This window comes from Equus caballus, chromosome 1 (genome assembly GCF_041296265.1).
Source record: "Equus caballus isolate H_3958 breed thoroughbred chromosome 1, TB-T2T, whole genome shotgun sequence".
Taxonomy (NCBI): Eukaryota; Metazoa; Chordata; class Mammalia; order Perissodactyla; family Equidae; genus Equus; species Equus caballus.
Window position 1 is genome coordinate 34,975,503 of NC_091684.1, and position 21,880 is coordinate 34,997,382.

The 21,880-nt window shown below is 36.4% G+C and overlaps 1 protein-coding gene across 3 annotated transcripts in view; it reads left to right on the top strand.

Annotated features, from left to right (window-relative positions):
* The window catches only part of LOC100061470 (cytochrome P450 2C19), a 31,970-nt gene extending 12,117 nt beyond the window's left edge, over positions 1–19,853 (top strand). For all 3 annotated transcript variants that reach the window (XM_070224272.1, XM_070224262.1, XM_001502107.5), the window contains 5 exons: positions 1,054–1,230; positions 8,232–8,373; positions 10,941–11,128; positions 17,495–17,636; positions 19,237–19,853. In XM_070224272.1, coding sequence (XP_070080373.1) covers positions 1,054–1,230; positions 8,232–8,373; positions 10,941–11,128; positions 17,495–17,636; positions 19,237–19,418 — 831 coding nt within the window. In that variant the 3' untranslated portion in view covers positions 19,419–19,853. The remainder of the gene's footprint in view (positions 1–1,053; positions 1,231–8,231; positions 8,374–10,940; positions 11,129–17,494; positions 17,637–19,236) is intronic.
* The last annotated feature ends 2,027 nt before the right edge of the window (positions 19,854–21,880 follow it).

Genomic DNA, 21,880 nt, shown 5'->3' on the forward strand with positions numbered 1-21,880 from the left:
AACTTCTGGGAAAGATGGCTGAGCCCTTTATTTTACAGACAAGAAAATGAATGCCCAAATACAGATCTTGAATTTGAGTCCGTTTGCTCCCTGTCCAGTAGTTTTTCCACTGAATTTCAAAGACTAATTTCCATAAGTCATTTTGTTGACTGTCCACTAAATATGGCCATAGCATTCAATGGGCACCCAAACTCTTGCTGAAAGACTTCCATTACCCACAAGGATTGCCTTTCAATCAACACTTAGAGACTTCCCCATCGCATTCCTTGTCAGTAATATCCTAATTTAGGATATCAAGGAAGGAGAATATTTGAGAGCATAGATGCTGCTAAGAAACTCTGAACTGGGAGGGGATGTTTGATGCTTCAGTTGGGATCCTAGCTGAAAAGATAACTGGGTTAGGAATGACAAAATGATTGGGCTTTGTGGTGTAAGAACCCTAAACAAACACAATATCACCCTATGCTGAGCTGCCATGTCTTATATTCCGTCTAAGAGATAATTGTGTGATCTTAGAGAACTCACTTAACTGCTCTTGTGCACAGTTATTTTATACATAAAATGCTCAATTGGATTTCTTGTTATTTTCAAGACATTCTCCATAATAACGTACTGATTCTGTTTGTGAGGTTGTTTGATGCAAGTGAGAAACAGCAGACACTAGCTTATGCTCTTTATCAGGTTACTCAAACTCTCTTAACCTCTGTCCTCATCTACAAAATGTGAATCATATCAATTAATGTCACCCTATATTTCCAGTTGGTAGGATAAATTGATGTAACACATGAGAGATTTGATATAAACATGTTATTTATTTTTGACAATGATCTATAAGTCTAAGAAATGATTATCATTTTATTCTTTGGTCATATTCTCTTCCTGAAGTTTTTGTAAGCATAGAGAATTACTATATGCACAGTGAAATTCCTCCCTTAAGGGAAAGACCATAGTTTATTGGTTGTATATTAACAGTCTCTAGCCAGGACTTTGCATATGATTTACATGTCTTCACTGAGTGTTTTTTACTTAATAAACATTTTTTTTATCTTTTAGATCTGCAATGCTTTTCCTGCTTTAATGGAGTATTTCCCAGGGAGTCATAACAAATTATCTAAAAATTTTACTTATACAAAAAGTTATCTTTCGGAGAAAATAAAAGAACACCAAGAATCTCTAGACATTAACAATCCTCGGGACTTCATTGATTGTTTCCTGATCAAAATGGAACAGGTAAATGTTAACAACAGTTCAATTACTTGACTGCTTGTGCATTTTGTGGTTCATTGATTAATACTGTAGTTACTAGGGATGTTTAAATGGTCAGACGAGAAATACTTTCCAAGCACTTTAAGTACTTATTGTGAGGGTGGATCTGCATTAGGCATCAGGGAAAATTTAAAATTGAATTGTTAGATGACTAGAATAAATGGACCTTGTTCTTAGGTACTGATAATATATTCGAGGAAGAACAGGATGCACAACTCAGGTGATATGGGTACAATTACAAAAAGTAACAAAATACAAAGTATTGAGCAATAAAGTGAAGATGGAAATGATCATTTGTACTCAGTATATGGATGAATGGGAAGGAACAGCTTGACCAATGTAGGCTTCTTGAATATTCTGAGGTTTGAGTAGATCTTAAAATGTTTTCAATGAGGGACAGGGAAGGGAATTTCTGGTGGATTGACTGGTGAATGCAAAAGTTCAGAGGTGTGTGTTGGCAAAAAGATTAGGTAGATGAAAAAGGGAAGCCGTAACTGAGTGTAACTGAAAATGAATTTGGAATGATAAAGAGTTGGAAGTTGATATTCTCAAGTAATGTGTAAGCATGAATGCTGTCATGGAAAATTTTGATTTGTTCAGGAAGAAATATGAGACAAAACAAGAATGCAATTCAGATAATTATTAAGAAAAGTTATCCTATGGAGGGATCTGTATGATGAGAATGGATTTCAAGGACTAGCTTGGAGATTTTTCATCTCTTTAAACTTAGACTTGATGGCGGTCTGGGCCATAGAAGTGCAGAGGAATCTCAAATAATATCAGGTTTATCCATCATATCAAATTTCAGAGATCTAGGGAGAGAATTAATTAGACTGTACCATAGAAGTCAAAGTAGAAGCAACATTTTAGAAGAAATGGAACAGATAACATTGGGAAATAAAGAATGCCATCCCTGGGAAGGTCCTTGGATTTTATTAGATTTTGTGCCAGAGGAATTCTACAGAGAGTGCTTTAGTAGAGAGGAAAGGATGGAAGGCAAATTACAGGTACTTGTATAGGAAACTTCAAGGATGAGATCAAATGTCCCATTTGGGAAGTTCGACTAAGGTGGGAAAGATTTGAATGGTGAATTTCAATAGTGGTAGCATCAAGTTGAAAAACTAGGTAAAGAAGTTAATAGATACCATTACCAGGAAGACACTTGTGTTGGAACAAGGTTCTCATTGATGTGAGCTGAGGTAGACTCCAGCATAATTTGTAAAAAGCTAACTTCAGAGAAGAAAATTCTTTCCCCTGGGGCTACCATTATTTTACTCAATCACTTTGTAGCACTGAGCAGATATGAAAAATCACTTATTAGGGCAAGATGTGAAGTGAGTCACAGATGCTGAAGGAGATGATATTCAACGAATCACCCTTAGAATTTGAGCTAGACCTTAAGATCATGTGTTATAACCGTAATAAAGTAACAAGATGAAATGGTTTGAAGAAACTAGAAGAGGGAAAAAGCAAATTACTTTGCCTCTCTGCCTTCTTTTCTGTTAAAGCAATGACATTCTTTTTGGGGTGTGTTAATTTGAAAAACTGATTAAATGTGTGGAGAATTTCCCAGAAAAATGCACCTACATGACTTCACCATATTTTTCTTACAATTATTGGACTTTCCTTGATGCTGTGAAGCCTCTTCATTAATCTCAGGTCAGGGAGAGCTGTAAGATCTCTGATGTTTCTATTTCAAGTTGTTATTTCCTGAGTACTACATTTAAAAACAACATTGTTTTGGGGCCAGCCCAGTGGCACAGTGATTAAGTTCACATGTTCTGCTTCAGTGGCCTGGGGTTCACCAGTTTGGATCCCAGGTGCGGGCCTACCCACCAATTGTCAAGCCATGCTGTGGCAGGCATCCCACATATAAAGTAGAGGAGGATGGGCACAAATGTTAGCTCAAGGCCAGTCTTCCTCATCAAAAAGAGGAGGATTGGCGGCAGCCGTTAGGTCAGGGCTAATCTTCCTCAAAAAAAGAAAAATATTGTTTCTTTGGTCTCATAATGTATTTAAGATCTTGATTAAATTTTTTTGTAACAGCTTTGTTGAGATAGCATTCACATATCATACAACTTGCCCACTTGAAGTGCACAATTTAATGGTTTTCAGTATTTTCACAGTTCTGAAACCATCATCATCATCATTTGAGAACATTTTCATCACTCTAAAAAGAAATCTCCTTTCTTTAGCAGTCATTCCCCAATTTTCCCCAAACATCCCAGCCCTAGGCAACAACTAGTCTACTTTCTGTTACTGTAGATCTGCCTATCCTGGATATTTTAGAGAAACTGAATTTATAACGTGTGGACTTTTGTGATTGCCTTCTTTCACTTGACATAACTGAAAGCACTACTTTCACTTAGCCTGTTTCCAAGGTTTATCGTCATTGTAGCATGTGTCAGGACTTCATTCCTTTTTACGGATGAATAATATTCCATTGTATGGGTATACTATGTTTATTTATTCACTCATCAATTGATGGATATTTCAGTTCTTCCATTTTTTGGCTATTATGAATAATACTTCTATAAACATTTCTGTAGAACTGTTTGTGTGGACCTATGGTTTTATATCTCTTGGATATATACCTGGGAGTGGAAATCCTGGGTCGTGTTGTAACTCTATGTTTCATCTTTTGATGAACTGAGGCTGGATCAAAAATCCAAATGGAAGAGATAAAACTATAAAACTCTTAGAAGAAAACACAGGCAGAATAGTAGCTGAGCCATTTCATACTCCCACTAGAAGCATATGAGGGTCCCAATTTCTCCATATCCCCATTACATTTGCTATTTTCTGTAGTTTTGATGATAGCAATCTTAATGGATGTGAAATGGTCTCTCATTGTATTTTGACTTGCATTTTGCTGATGCTTAATGATGTTGAGCATCTTTTCCATGGTTTTATTAGCCATTTATATAGATAGATAGATAGATAGATAGATAATCTTGGAATTATTTCCCCTTTTACTCTCAGGTTATTTGTTTTTATTTATTATCAAGTTGTAAAGGTTCTTACGTATTCTAGATAGAAATTCCTTATCAGATAATTTACCAATGTTTTATCCATTCTGTGAGTTATCTTTTTATTGCTTGATGTCCTTTAAAGTGGAAAACTTTTTAGTTTTGATGAAATTCACTTTATCTGTTTTTCTTTGGTTGCTTGAGCTTTTGGTGTCATATTGAAGAAAAATTACCTAATAGAAGGTCACAAAGATTTATGCCTCTGTTTCTTCCTAACAGTGGTATAAGTTTAGCTTGGTCATGTAGGTCTACAATTCATTTTAGATTCATTACGTAAATAGAAGGAAGCTCAAGATCGTGGCATAGGAAGATCTTGAACTCACCTCCTCCCACAAACACCAAATCTACAACGGTTTGCAATAATTTCTTCTGAAATGGACCTGAAGATTGGATGAACAGAGCCTCCACAATGAGTGATAAAGGGGCAGCATCAAAACAATTTTAAAAAAAAGTAGAGTTATGGGCCCACCAAAGAAAAAACACACCGCAGCCACTGCAATTCACAATCTAGAGAGATCTCAAAGGTATGAATTGCTCCCCTTAGGAACAAGGGATTTGAGCTCCACATCAGCCACCACAAACTTTAGATCTTGCATAAGAGAGACAAGCCCCTCAAACACTGGGCTTCAAAAATCAATGGGGATATGTCCAGGAAAACTATAAAACAATAGGAAATGGAAAACCCACTCTTAAAAGTGCTTGCCTGCTGATTCACTCAACCTGTAAACCAGCCCAAAGACAGCAGTTTGGAAAATGCATAAAATATAGGTAAAGGAGAGTCATTACTGACTTTAAAGGATTGGCCAGAGAGGCACGAATCAGCAGAAACTTCCCCCAGGCACTGAGACAGTAACAGGAGCCATTCTTGTGATTTCAGTCTACCTTGCTAATGCCAGCACTGATGGGTACCATTTTGAAATTCTCCCTCTAATCTGTTAGTGCCAGTGGGTGCACCCCAGTGAAAACCCCACCCACAAAATCACTGCAGCAGTCACAGACATGCCTTTCAGACGGACGAGGGACCAGTCTTGCCCACCAATGTGTCACAGCAGTCACAGACATACCTAGAAGACAGCCTTTGACTTGCTCCATCAACTAATGTGTGAAAGTGGTTCAAAGATGCACCTAGCAGCAAGCCCAGGGCAAACCCCACTCGCCAATGTGCTTGTGGCAGGTATGGATGAAACCAGAAACTGGGCCTGGGGCCTGCCTCCTCTACCAATGCACCACAGTGGTCATGACTGCACCTTGCAGCGGGCTGAAAGCCAGCCCCGATCAACATTCCACAGTTACAGCCTGGCTGCAACAGGATGTCTCATGCAGATCACATAGGGGATGCCTCTTGAGTGCTTGGCTCAGGTGGCCAGAAAAGACTGAGCTTCTGGGTCCCATAGGAATTCTCCTATACAAGCCTACTCCTTCAAGACTGTGAGAAGTAGCTGATTTAGGTAATATATAGAAACAAACACAGAGAGTTAGTCAAAATGAGGAGACAGGGGAATATGAGTCAAATGAAAGAACAAGACAAAATATCAGAAAAAAGAACTAAACAAAATGGAGATAAGCAACCTATCTGATAAAAAGTTCAAAATAATGGTCATAAAAATGCTCACTGAACTTGGAAGAAGAATGAATGAGCACAGTGAAAGCTTCAACAAAGAGATAGAAAATATAAGAAAGAATCAATAAGAGCTGAAAAACATAATAACTGAAAGGAAAATTTATGAACTTCTTTCTCATCAAGCACTCCCCTGGATGCTCTAAGTGTTCAGCTAGACTCCAGAGTTCCAAAATAGTTGCTTCAGAAGCTCATACCAGGTCAATAGTTCTTTCTGTAGAGGGAGTCATTTCTGAAACTTTCTACTCTGCCGTCTTTGTGCCACTTTAACAATATTAAGTGTTTTGATTCATGACATGGAATTTGTTTCTATTTATTTAGGTCTTCTTTGATTTCATTCAACATTGCTCTATATAGTCTAGCTTAATTTTGTTTGAATATATGCACATTGCCACTAAATATCCAAATTCATGTCAACAGATAAAATATTAATATTAGTTTATGAGTATACTGCTCTTCTTACTGACTTTAAGGTAATTTTGATTTGAAAAGCTTAGAAAATCATGGAAAGCCAATGTTAATAAGGGCTATAACTGTCTCTGTCTAGGAAGTACATCTGTTCAGAGGGTTAAATCTGTCTTAATGTTGTTGATTACATAATATTAGACATGCCACAGGTCACCTGGAGATTATAAGAGCACCGTTAAATTAATGCTGGCCTAAGGACTGGTTCACTTATATATATATATAAACATATATTTTTTGACTGTCTAGTCAACATTAAAAATTAACCTCTTGTTGTCACTTTTGTGTCACATAATCCCCTCAGTCCTAAATCAACCTTAGTTGTCCTTATCAAGTGCTTTCCCTCTTCCAATCACCAAGTGTTGAGAGTTCCATTTATTCAGTCCCTTATCTTTAGCATCTGCACTACCCTTACCCTCAACTTTATCTCTTCTGGGGAATTAATGCCTGAACTCTCTGTCTTCATGTTTGTGGTGTCCCTCATATTTATAATTTCTATTCATCCCTGCACTTGTTTCCTAGACCAAGTTGCCTATTGCCTTACATCTGGAATACAATAGTGGTCAGCCTCATCTTGTTTTTGTGAATCCATTCTCTTTCTCTATAACCTGTTCTAGGATGTACTGCCATCTTAGCTGTTGTACAATTTCAATTTCATAATGAATCTTTAGGTAATAGTGAATCCAGCTAAGCTCTTTAAAAGAAAAGAGAACTGGGGCCCGCCCAGTGGTGCAGCAGTTAAGTTCGCACCTTCCGCTTCGGCGGTCCAGGGTTCGCCAGTTCCAATCCTGGGTGCGGACATGGCACTACTTGTCAAGCCATGCTGTGGTAGGTGTCCCACATATAAAAAAAGTAGAGGAAGATGGGCACGGATGTTAGCTCAGGGCCAGTCTTCCTCAGCAAAAAGAGGAAGATTGGTAGCAGATGTTAGCTCAGGGCTAATCTTCCTCAAAAAAATAAAAAAAGAGAACTGCATACTCTTGATTTAGGCTTATTACATCTTCCATGATATGGCTCTAATTTACTCATTAGAATCAATTAAGATTATATTTGCTTACAAATAAGAGAAAATCCAATTAACAATGTCTTAAACAAATAGTTTGCTGATTTATCTTACATACGTAGAGTCTTGTAGTGAACCATTCTAGGGTTAGTACAGTAGCCCTGACTCATCACAGGGTCAAGCACCTTCCATTTTCCTTCACCATACTTAGTATACAGGCCTTTATCTTCATGCTTAAATATTGCTGTCCCAAAATGATGTCTACCTCCCCTCCACTTTCACCTCTGTGTTTTGAGTAAGAAGAAGGAAAGAGAAGTGGCACCAATAAGATTTTGCTTGATCTCATTTGCCAAAAATATATTATATGGCCCATATAACTGCAAAAATAATGGTAAATGTGGGGCTGGCCCCGTGGCCGAGTGGTTAAGTTCTCGTGCTCTGCTGCAGGCAGCCCAGTGTTTCATTGGTTCGAATCCTGGGCGCGGACATGGCACTGCTCATCAAACCACGCTGAGGCAGCGTCCCACATGCCACAACTAGAGGGATCCACAACGAAGAATATACAACTATGTACTGGGGGGCTTTGGGGAGAAAAAGGAAAAAAAATAAAATCTTAAAAAAAAATAATCGTAAATGAAATTTTTAGGCAAGCAAGGAGTCATGGAGTAGGAAATGAAGATTGGGCCAAGTATTCCGCAATCTACCATACCATACAGTGGGTTTTTCTAATACTGCACTATTCAGTTTCAATGATGGCTTAACTTTATAACAATCTATGTTATTTTGCATTTATTGTAATTAAATATGCTGGCAAACTAATTTGCAAATAATTGCAATAAATCATTCCTAGGACAAGCACAATCTACAGTCTGAATTTACTACTGAAAATTTGATAAACGCTGTATTTGATTTATTTTCTGCTGGGACAGAGACAACAAGCACCACCTTGAGATATGGACTCCTGCTTCTGATAAAGCACCCAGAGGTCACAGGTATGACTACAGATTGTGAACAGGGTGAATTTAATAATAGAAATCTGGCAAGACACTGTTAGTGTTCTGCATCTTATGTCTCTTTAGAAGCCTCATTATTGAAATTTCTGTACCACGAGCTGTAATTTGTCAAAACTTAATGAATGGATAAAAATGACACAGCTTTGCACAATAGAGGTTAGTGACTGAGAGAAGTGAATGACAGTGTGGGTCATAGGAAAGCAATAAAGTTTTGGTGCAGTGTCTGGATTCCATTGGGAGGTGATTAGTGTCAGGCAACAGCCATTGTGAATTGACCAAAGATTGCTTATTGGTTTTCTTAAGAAGAGGCCACTTTGAATGGCAGTTATGTTCTTGCAGAAATCTTTCCTTATTCTGAAAATAAAGCAGCATTCTAACGATGGGGTAGGGAATATGGAAACTATTTTTACAGAAACATAAGTGGAAATTCTAGAAATTTAGTGAGGCAGCCTGGGAAAATTTCCACAGTCTGAGAAATATTTCAAAAGGCTAGATTCAAAGAATGGTGTTGCTATTTAAGCAGAAGACATGCTTAATGGCATTTTATTATTTCAGAAGTCTGTTTCCAGGAAACTGAGTTTGCCAAAATAAGAATTTTGGTGGGCAAATAATTTTATCTTTTATGAACAATTTTATTTTACCAATTTACCTCAAAAGAGTTCCAGTTGTGCATAGTAGATTAGAAACATACATTGCCTTTCTTTGTGTCAGGATCTCATTGAAATGATTATAAAATAATTACAAATGAGAATTAATTAGTCCTTTGAAGTTTGAGAAGAGGAGTACAGGAAGCAGCCAACAAGTCTTTAACAAATTTATGAAACACAGAGAGCAGAAGGAAGGGTGATAATTACCTCAGCAGAGAGGATGAAGTTAGAACCTAAATGTCAGAAGATTTGTCCACATGGAAAAGCTAATTTGTGTCCCTAAATCTCCACAATTCTCTCTATTTGGAAGTACCAAGTGTCTGATAAGTTAGGGGAGAATGAGGCAGAAGACAGGAGGCTCCCTCTACAATGTGTACAGGTTTGTATAATTGTACAGATTCTCTCTGTAATTTTTTGGAGCAGGTAATTGTTTTTCTCTCACAGGAAAGAGAGTTTTCCCAAATGAATTGCCTGTATATTCCAGCATCAAGATACAACATTCTCTCCAAGTATCTAGCAGAGTAAATGAAATAAAGGCATGCACCTGGAGCACAGCATCACGAAATTTCAGAACATCAGGGAAAAGTTAAAACCACAAAAACACTCAGAGATAAATCAGGTCGTATATATAAAAGATTAGGAATAGAATGGTATCAGCATTCTCAAGAGTAACTATCATCTTGTGTATTAGTAGAAAAAACATATTTTCACATGTGCATGTTAACTAAAAATTTTACTTCCTCTTTCCACTTTCTCAGAGGGATACTGGAGGATATAAGCCATCCAAATACTTGACACCAGGTCAGACAGGGTCATGGACTCCAGGAATTGGAAGACCTCCTGTAGGAGGATGGAAGTTTCAGGGAGGGTACTTGAGCCCAGGCCTGGGAAACAACCAGTTTACATTGTACTAGATAGATAAAGCAAGTGTGAAGGAAGTTAAGAAAAATAAGAGAGAAATGATTGACAATCTGAGGTTTGAGCATTTGAAAAAATTGTTACTAGGAGTTTAAAGCATCTGCCTGATCATTTGGGAACAATTCTAAATAGGCAACGAGAAATTTAGGAATTGATATAAATTGTTTAAAAATAACTTCAAAATATGCAAAGTGAAAAATAATCATAGTTATCTTACCAGTGAACAATATTTATGTGGTTATAATGGAGTAAACAATGTGTATTGATATACTCAAAATTATGATCAAAACGTATAGGTGAAAGTGGAATGAGGTGAAGTGTGTGTATATGTTTGTGTGTGTGTCTCTTCATGTGTATTTTGTATGGAGTGGAAATGGAGATGTAAATCTTCATCTCTCATACCATGACTTCATTAGATAAGGCCTAAAGTTGGATAAATGAATAAGTACAATCAGAAAGAGTCACTATTTAGAAATATGAATATACATTTCAGAAGAAACTGCTAGAGTGATTCAGAGGCTGTATCTGGGGAGTGGGGGGTTGAAAGGGATCCATTGCAAGTTGCATGTGCACACATGCAAACACACACACAAAGACTTACATCCATACAGATCTAAAACATTGTGTATTATTTTTATGTAAATTAATATTTATTCCTGTTTTTCTTTCTGCAGTGACAATAATTTCTTGAGTTAATTATGTGATAATGGTTCATATTTTGAAAAATTTCATCATTTCTATTTGTATTAATTATCCATAATGGTAATGTATAGGTATGTACAGATACATCTAATGCCTACCTTGTAGGAGAGTTATATGTTATAGTATAGCGATTCTCCAAATCTAGGTGTACTTACAGGCATACAAATTACATTTGTAGTGACATTGGAAAACCTTCATAATTGTTAATGTAACCCCAAATTGCTGTGGCAAATGAGCCATTTTACTTCTTATCCATTAATCTTACTTGTGTCTTATCAGCCAAAATCCAGGAAGAGATTGACCGCGTGATTGGCAGACACCGAAGCCCCTGCATGCAGGACAGGAGCCACATGCCCTACATGGATGCTGTGGTGCACAAGATTCAGAGATACATTGACCTCATTCCCACCAACTTGCCTCACGCAGTGACACATGATATAAAGTTCAGAAACTACCTCATCCCCAAGGTAAGATTTGTTTCTCTTATAGTGACCTGAACATTTTTGAAGTTCCCATATTCACAATACAGTTCCACTCTTCTACCAACACAAGAAGAGAGAAATGCAAAAATCATGCATTTGGCAGCTTTAAAGGACTTTGTATTGTATGTAATTTGGGCTATCAAGCTTTATAACAGCTCTTGATACCTGGCAGTGTAAGTCTTGCAGATTTCTTCTGCTTCTTCAAGATTATTTTGACCAACCATAGCTATTTACATTTCCAAATAAATTTTAGTATTAGTTTGTTAATTTCCTAAAACACTCTCCTGGGATTTTATCAGGGTGACATTAAATTTACAGATCATTTTGAAAAGAATTGGCATCACGAAAAACTGACATGTTACACTTTGAATTCATGAATATGGCATATGCTTCCAAGTTATTTGAGCTTTCTTTATTTTTTAAATAATGTTTTCTTTCATTGCAACAGCTTGCATATCTTTTATTAGTTTTTTCCTAGGAATTAATATTTTTGACCCTATTATAAATTGTATAATTTTAAAAATGTCTTTTCCATTTCTTTGCATCTGGTATATGGAAATGTAATTAATTTTATTATTTTGATGACCTTTTATGTAGCAACCTTGATAAATTTACTAATCATTGCTAATAGTTTGTGTGTAGATTCATTTGGAGTTTCATTGTGCACAATCCTGCTGTATGGGTTAATGTTTATTGTGTTTCTTTTTTATTGAAATATAATTGACATACAATATTATATTAGTTTCAGGTGTACAACATAACGATTCTATATTTATTACAGTGTGAAATGATCACCAAAATAAGTCTAGTTACCGTCTGTCACCATACAAAGTGAACAAATTTTATTTTCTTGTGATGAGAACTTTTAAGATCTACTCTCTTAGCAACTTTCAAATATGCAATACAATATTGACTATAGTCACCATGTTGTGCATTATATCCCCATGACTTATTTATTTTATAACTGGAAGTTTGTACCTCTTGACCCCCTTTACCCATTTTACCCAACTCCCAACCCCCCTTCCCTTTGCCGGCCACTAATCTATTCTCTGTATCTATTAGTTTTGTTTGGTCATTTGTTTTATTTCTTGTTTGCCAATACTCATGATTTTAATTTCTCTTTATTGAATTATTGCATTGGCTAGAATTTTCAAGATAGTGTTCAAAAAATGGTACTAATGGACCTCCTTGTTTCATTTTTGATTTCCAGGAGGTGTTGGAGGTTTAACACTACACTATTGATAATGATTTATTACGTATATTTTGGTAGATATTCTTTATAGATTAGGGAAGTTCACTTTCTATTATTTTTGTATGATATTTTGTCATGAATGTGTATACAATTCTGTCAGAAAGATTCTCTGCATCTATTGATATAATCGTATACGTTGGCCCTCCTTTATCCACTAAATATACACATTATAAGTACACAGCTGGATGTGATTTGCTATGTTTTGTTCTTGGCTTTTATTCTTACATTCATAAGATAGATTGATCTGCAATATTTCTTTCTCAAAATTTTCTTGACGGTTTTCTGATATCAAAATATTGCTGGCATCATAAAATGAGGTGGGAAATGTTACCTAGTTTATGTCTATTTTTACTGCCTTCTCCTCTCACTCTTTCTGGCCGCATAGTAGTGTCTTTGAATGCCTAATCAATTTTGGTTAAATACAAGATATTACATATGAAAAACGAGAGTGTTTCAGAGAAGTTTATATTCCTCTAGAAGGAATTCTGCTGTTCTCCACTAGGCAGTCAGAATAATGTAATGCTTCCTGCTCTCATTCAGAATTGGAAATGAAGACAGTCTAAAATTGACTGTAGGTGTCAGCTGACCTCTCTGAGATTCTCTCATCTTTAGAATCTTGAGAAAAGTTTTTGTTTTAGCAGATTTCCAATGCTTTCTAACACATTATTTTTATATTTATTCAGATTTTATAGTTGCTATGCTGCAAGCTGCTTCATTCCACTTGAAACTAACACATATTACTAGCAAAATAAGAAATAATTTAACTAAAAATTCTATTTCTATGAGGGAAAAAGAGTTGTAAGCTTGGTAAGGTTGCAATTACCATCACCATCCTCTGGGGAAGAGGGAATTGAGGACTTTACCAACAAGTAATGGGGCTTGCCCTGATGACCACAGATCAGATGCAAAGGTTAGGACTTCAAGTCCACTGTTTTTTCAACAAAAAAACGCTACCAGGCAAAGGCTTTTCTGTTTTAATTTTGGAGCATGAGGGTAATATTAATAAAACTTGCTTCTCCTCCTGTTACTAACTAAATTGGAAGTAGACTGAGGAATCAGATAAGGATTGCCAGTCTCCTCCATCTGCTACATCAGATTTGAGTACCTGCTTGAGGGCAGCATTGCATCTACCGAACACACCCATAAATTTCTCTGCATGGCAGATCATGTTGTTCCTGGTGACTTTTGAGTATGGTGAACCAAGAGCCCAAGGGAATGACCCATTCTCTCTGCATGGGACAGCCTAGTATAGAAATAAGCAAGACTGAGTGGCTGATTCTATCTACCCTCTTCCTAAGCAAATAAATGATTTCTCTACCACAGGGTGGAGCCACTGAGCTATGTGGAGATACTGATCTAAGACAGGAGTTGGCAAACATTTTCTGTAATGGGCCATATAGTAAATATTGGGGCAATGGGGGTCTCTGTCGCGACTACTTAACTCTGCCATTGTAACACAAAAGCAGTCATAGACCGTACGTAAATTAAATTAGATTTTGTTCCAATATTTATGGATGACGATGTTTAAGTTTCATATAATTTACCCGTCACAAAATATTATTTTTCTTTTGATTTTTTCAATTTTAAAATTCTTAGCTTATGGGCTATACAAAAACAAGTGTCAGACTGGATTTGCACAAGCTGTGCTTTGCTGACAACTGATTTAAGACAGCCCTGTACAATAGAACTTCCTGCAGTGATGGAAATGTTCTCTATCTGTGCTGTACAATACAGTAGCCACTTGTCCCATATGCTTATTGAGCTCCAGTTTCTAATTTTATTTACTCTTAATTAATTTAATTTAAATAAAAATAATCATGTGTGGCATGTGGCTACTGTGTTGGGTAGTGTGGATCTAAATTTTTTTTTTAATACAGAGTTAGAAATCCCTCATCCTCAACTTTGCAATACTGAAAGTCCTGAAAATACAAATAAATATAAGTTTCGTATAGTTTCATTGGTGGTCAAAACCTGACTTGGACTGAAGTGAACCATTTATATTCCTCCTTATCCTACTTTGTGTGAATATTTATATTTTGCTAAAAAGTATCAATGTATTTTATGATATGGTATAACTCTACAATCTTTTGCAAGTATCATAAATTCTACAGTGTATACAACATAATCCGTTCTAAAATATTAAACAACTCTGAAAATGGGAATACATTAGGATCCAGAGATTTCACTTAAGGGATTGTATATTTATACCTTGAAGAGACAAATGTTCAAATTTAATAAGCTGATGCAGAAAAGTAGGAAGAGGGTAAAATTGTTTGCCTAGTGATAATCTTGTGATGGCTGAGAAAACACTTTTAGGGAAGGATGACTTCCTCTGAGTGCAGATTGGCGATTAGTATTTCATGTGCCCAGATTATGCCTTCATGTTTTTAAGTTTTTATTTCGAAGCTGGGAAAACACTTGATCAGAATCATTGCTTTCTTACATGTAGCAGTAGTTCATTCCCTTTTATTTCTGAGTTATATTCCGTGATGTGGAACACCACAAATTGAAGATCTGTTCTCCAGTAGTGGATATTTTAGTTGTTTCCAGTTTTTGGCTATTTGAATAAAAGTGCTATGAACATTCACATACAGATATTTGTTTGGACATATGTTTTCATTTCTATTCAGTAAATTCCTAAAGAGTGGGGTTGTTGCAGAAGTGTTTACATTTATACATAACTGACAAACTGTTTTATGATGCAGTTGTGCCATTTTGCATTCCCACCAGCAATGCATGAGAGTTCCATTTGTGCCATGTATCCTCCATCACTTGCCATGTTTAGTCTTTTTAAATATCAGCTACTATACGGGTGGTGTAATGATATCACATTTTGTTTGAACAATCATTTCCTTCATGAGTAATAATGTATGGCTTCTTTTCACGTCCTTACTGGCCATCAAGTATATTCTTTGTCAAAGTGTCTGCTCAAATTATATGCCTATTTTCTATGATATCATTTTTATTATGATCGAATTGCTCTAGCTCTTTATGTATGTTGAATATGAGTTGTTTATCAGATACATGCTTTATAATATTTATTCCCGGTCTGTGGCTTCTTCTTTTAGTTTCTTAAGAACAGCCTACAAAGAACAGAAGTTTTTAATTTTAATGGAGTCCAATTTATCAATTATTTCTTTTATTATTTGTGCTTTTGTGTCCTATCTAAAACATACTTTCCAGCACAAGTTCCCAGGCACTTATTTGTACCATTTTCTAGAATTTTTATACTTTTAGCTCTTACATTTACATCAGTGATCCATTTCAAGTTAATTTTTATTTGTAGTGTGAGGTTACGGTCATACATCATTTCTTTTTTTTTAATGAATGTCCAAGTGTTCCAGCACTATTTGTTTAAAATATATCTACTTTTGCATCTTCAAGAAATGTTTTGACATATTAATTGTGTAAAAACATTCAAGGGAAAACTTTTAAAATCAAAATTATAGACTTTATATATGATAAATTCAGAAGATGGAATTTCCCCCAACTTTATATTTAAAAAAACCTTTTAAATCTAAATAACATTTAAAAACAATTGTATACATTTATATATGTATTATATATGAAAGTGTGTATATATGTACTTGTATATCTAAATATCTATCTATCACATTTAATACCTCAATACTTCAGTATGTATCTACTAAAAACAAGGATTTTCTCCTTCATAACAATAATAGCATTCACATTCAAGGAATTATCTCTGACATAATAATATCAATTCAAACTTTCCCAGTTTTTAAAAAACATACTTTAGGGGCCAGCCCCATGGCTAAGTGGTCAAAGTGCCACATACTCTGCTTCAGCAGCCATGGTTCGCGGGTTTGGATCCTGGGTGCAGACGTACTCCACTCATCAGCTATGCTGTGGAGGTATCCCGCATACAAAACAGAGGAAGATTGGCACAGATGTGAGCTCAGGGTGAATCTTACCGAAAAATGAAAAAATATACCCTTTATAGTTTTTTTTTCCTTTGCAATTGAATTTTCAATCAAGGAACAAGCTTATAATTTGATTTTCTTATCCTTTTAGTTCCCTGTGATCAAGAATGGCTCTCTTCCCTTTGTTTGTTACTTCCATTTCAATCCAATGACATTTTGAAGAATCCAGGCCAGTTGTCATATAAAATGTTCCTCAGTCTAGTTCTGTGTCATTGTCTTCTAGAGATTATATTCCAGTTACAATTTTGACAAGAAAACTACATAGTTCTTGGTGTGTATGTGCCATTGAATTACACAGAGGAGGCAGGAGCCCATAATGTCACTTATTCCATTGTTTTTGATGCTGTGTTCCTCACTTAATAGGATGATGGCTGCCAGATCTCTCCATTGCAAAGGTTCTGTTTTTCATATGTAATTAATACAAAATTACAGCATGGTATTTTAAGACCTTGTGAATATCCAGTTTCCCAAATCGTTCTCCCAACAGTTTTAGCATTAATTGAAGACCTTTGTTTTTGAAAAATGACAATTTTTTTCTAATTTATCATCCCTTCTACGTTTTATTTTATTTTGTTTTTCCGGGATTCATCTGTAGAGAAGAGCTCCTCCACATTTTTAAATTAAGAGAAACAAATTTCATGTCAATGATAAACACTCCATAGTTGTTACAGTGCTTGTTGTTCTCATCCCAGAAGAGATAATTTCTACTTAGATCAGACCTCTATTTTAGAACTCCCTCTGAACAGATACTCTGGACATTTCAAGAGCCTAAAGAGACATCCATTTTAAACCATAGTTCACGTATAAGATGCATGAAAATGGAAAAGATGCACTAGAGCAGCAGGTGAGGAAATACACCAGTGTCCAAATGTGATGCTAAGGAAGAGAGGTAAGTTTCAGAAGGCTTGCCATTCAAGTACCCAAGTACTTAGTACTTCAAATGTAATTAGAGGCTACTTTTAGTAAGATCGCTGACACTGGCCTTAAAATCATCCTTGTTTATTACTTGGTATAGCTGTCTGGAAATGTCATTGCTCTTCTTTGGACCTGAATCTCCTCATCTATAGGTTATATGTTGGAGTAAGTAATTTCTAGCATTTCTTCCAGCTCCATGACTTCTTTATAACTCAGTTTACTTTCACCTATTCATTCCAGGGAACTACCATATTAACATCCCTGACTTCTGTGCTGCATGATGAGAAAGAATTCCCCAACCCAAAGGTGTTTGATCCTGGCCACTTCCTGGATGAGAGTGGCAACTTTAAGAAGAGTGACTACTTCATGGCTTTCTCAGCAGGTAATAAAAATTTATTTCCATCGATACTTCAGAGAACAGGTTACCTTCACAGGATCAGTTAAACTTGAAGTGTCTACTCTCAGGTTCATAGAATTTACCTTTGTACATGATCAAGAACACCAGTTCCCAATGTCCATGCACTTTCCTACTTCATGATACATCTCATTATTGGTCCACATTAGTGGGATTTGAAGAGCTGACCTAGTTCTTCCAAAGTAAGAAAGCTAGAGAGTGGTTTGATTTATTTCTGCCTCTTACCCCCAGGTTTAGCTCTGAAGATACGAGTATCCACAAACACAGAATGGGCACTCAAAGGGCTCACATCTCAGGGAGTGAAGCAGATGAATAAACAGATGATTATAATCCAGTATGACTGGTGCTGTCAGAAAGGGAAGCACAATTTGTCTGCTGGGGGTGGGGGGGAGGGGGGTGGGCGGTGGTGGGGAGAAAGAGCTGCCTCCTTCCTGGTCTCTCATACCACACTCAAAGTGAGGCCTAAAATGAATTAAAACTGTTGGGAGAACGATTTGGGAAACACTATACTAGAAGAAAGGAATTTTGAGCTGCCTCATAAAAGGCACAGAAAAAGGAAAGAATAGAGGCAGGACATTTTAACAGAGGTAATGGACCATAGAAGCAGGACATGTGCTTTAGTTCAAGAATGTCAGAAAATCCTGCCAATACCTGTGGGTCAAGGAAAACTTGGGAATGTAAAAGATTACCCTTTAATGATTCCCTGGCATCTAGACCTTCCTAGGATAAAGATCTCATTTTTTAACATTGGGGCCTCTGCACCTGAGCTGTGCACTGAGTTTCTGGCCATAGTGTTGCCTGCATTCATTCTTTGGCTTTTGATGCCTGCTTTTGGATCTGGCATTGCACATACTAAGATGACAAGGACTGAATCCTCCTTTCAAGAACTCATTTTTTAACAGGCTAGAAAAGTAGAGAATTATGATTCAAGGTGATCTATGTTTTGTTGGTAGCATAAAGATGATGCTGAGGAAACCCAGAGAGAGTAAGACTCTACTGCCTGAAGGGATTGCAAAGATTATAAGGAGGAGAGTAGATTTGACCTGGTTTCTAAGAGAAGTATAAGAGCATCTTAGCCAGAGGGAAAAATATCAGATATATCTTGAAACTGTATGGCATGTTGAAGATTAATGAAGAGTATGTGTATAGAGAACTGAGAGTGAAAAAAGTATGAAGAATGCAAGGAAGATCATGGACCATCAGGCTGGAAACAGGGAATACAAGCAACATGGATGTGTTTCTGGGAAGAGATTGATAGAACCCCTAATGTCAAAATAGCAGTTATAAAGTGGGAATATTTAATGAAATGCTTGATATAGAGCTGATACTCAGTAAAATTTGTTGCGTGAAGTGTACCTGTTAAAAGAAGATGTGAGTCCATCTTTTGTCCATCTGTCTGTCCATTTACCATTCCAGCTGTCCTGTCTTCCATTCATCCGTCCGTCCTTCAATCCACCCACCCAATCAATCATAGCTCAGATAGCTGCTGTGTATTCTTTGTTCTTTTTGTGCCAATCAGAAACATACTGTCCTAGGAGTATCCACATTCTGTGTTTGCTATTTTCAGGAAAACGGATTTGTGTGGGAGAGAGCCTGGCCCGCATGGAGCTGTTTTTATTCCTGACCACTATTTTACAAAAATTTACTCTGAAATCCGTGGTTGATCCAAAGGACATTGACACCACTCCAGTTGTCAATGGGTTTGCTTCTGTGCCACCTTCTTATCAGCTTTGCTTCGTTCCTGTATGAAGAAGGGCAGACCATTTGGCTGCTGATGGGCTGTCATCTGCAACTCCTGAAGGAGGGGTCCTTCAAGATATTGTTCACCTCCTTCCCACTTCATCCCTTTCCCTGAAATGCCTTCTCTATCCCCTCCTCTCTCCATTAACCTCTTCCCTCAACATTAAGTGAACATTCAAACTCTATTAAGGAAAATTTCTTTATTTTAATGGCAAAAACATATGCCTTCTATTCATCATACTGTGTAACACTTGTATTGACCACCACAGTCATTAATACTTATTTGAGTTGTTACTATGCTATCAATACTAAACAGCAAAACAGTTTCAGCCAGTTTTATGGAAATTTATTTGACATATTACACTGTGTAAGTTTAAGGTGTACAACATGATGATTTGATATATTGCAAATAGTTTACCACAATAAAATTGGTTAATGTATCTATCACTTCTCATAGTTGCCTTTTTTTGTGGTGAGAATGTTTAAGATCTACTATCAGCAACTTTCCTGTATACAATATAGTATTGTTAACTATAGTTACTCTGCTATACATTAAATCCACAAAAACTATGCATCTTACAACTTGAAGTTTGGACCTTTTGACCAACATCTCCCCATTTCCTCCACTTCTAATCTCTGGCAACCACCAGTCTAATCTCTGTTTCTGTGAGTTTGGCTTTTTTAACATTCCACATTTAAGTGTGAACATATAGGATTTACCTTTCTCTGTCTGACTTATTTAACTTAGCATAATGCCCTCAGGGTTCATCTATGTGGTTGAAAATGGCAGGATTTCCTTTTCTTTTAGGACTGAATAATATTCCATTGTTTGTGTATATGTATATACATTTTCTTTATCCATTCATCCATGGATGTCCATCCTTAAGTTGCCTCCATGTCTTGACTATTGTGAATAATACTGCAATGACATTGGGGTGTAGATATCTCTTCCAGAGAGTGATTTCAATTCCTTTAGATATATTCCCAGAGGTGAAATTGCTATATCATATGGTAGTTCTGTCTTTATTTTTTTGAGGAGCATCCATTCTGTTTTTCAAAGTGGCTGTACCAATTTACAATCCTACCTCAGTGCACAAAGGTTCTCTTTTTCTACAACTCTACCAGCACTTGTTATCTCTTTTCCTTTTGGTGATAGCCGCTCTAAAAGACATGAAGAGATGTTTCATTGTGAATTTAATTTGCATTTCCCTGATGATTACTTATATTGATCACCTGTTGGCCATTTGTATGTCTTCCTAAGAAAAATGTCTATTCATGTCCATTGCCCATTTTTAATTAGATTACAGTAGTCCCCTCTTATCTACATGGGATATTTTCCAAGACCCTCAGTTGATGCCTGAAGCTGCATAAAGTACCAAACTCTATATATACTATGTATTTTCCTAGGTGTGCCTATGGTAAAGTTTAGTTAATAAAGTAGGAAGAGTGAGAGATTAACAACTGTAACTAATAATAAGATAGAACAATTATAATAAGAAACTGTTATGTGAATTTGTTATCTTTCTATCTCAAAATACCTTACTGTACAAAGTTAATGCCTTTCCTTCTTAACTAAGCACTTATCACACACTGTGGCTGTAACTTTTGCAGTTTGAAGTGCAACAGCAAAAGTAGGATCAATTTCTTTTTCCTTCTTCACAATTTCATGGATAGAAGATTCGTTCTTACCATAAATCTTAGGGAGCTCTGCATAAGATTTTTTTTCTTTCCTTAATTCAAGAACTTTCACCTTTTCACTTAAATGAAGCATTTTATGGCTTCTCTTTAGCATATCCAAATTGCCAGCATGACTACTCTTATATATTGGGGCCATTATTTAGTAAAATAAGGGTTACCTGATCACAAGCACTGCAATACCACAACAATAGACCTGATAACCAAGACAGCTGTTAATTGAGTAATGGGCAGGTTAGTAATGCATGTTCTGTATACAGAGTGGTACACTGGACAAAGGGATGACTTACATGCCAAACGAGATAGAGCAAGATGGCACAAGACTTTATCATGCTACTCAAAAGAGTGTAGAATTTAAAGTTTATGAATTGTTTATTTATAGAATTTTCCACTTAATATTCCTGGCCTGCAAGTGATTGCAGGTAACTGAAACTGCAGAAAGTGAAACCTTAGTAAAGGGGAGAACTACCGTTTTTGTTCTATTGCTACTGAGTTGTATGACTTCCTTGTATATTTTGGATATTAACTTCTTATCAGATTTATGGTTTGCAAATATTTTCTCCCATTTCATAGGTTGCCGTTTCATTTTGTGTATCATTTTCTTTGCTGTGCAGAAAATTTCTAGTTTGATTTAGTACTATTGAGGCAGGTCATCAAGAAGACATGACCACCAGTTTGGCTTGTGAGTTGGACTCAGGCAATTGGAGGCTCCTCTCCCCCTCCCCTGTCCTTGGAATGCATCCTTTGCTTGCCTTCCCCAGGAGGCATCTGCCCAG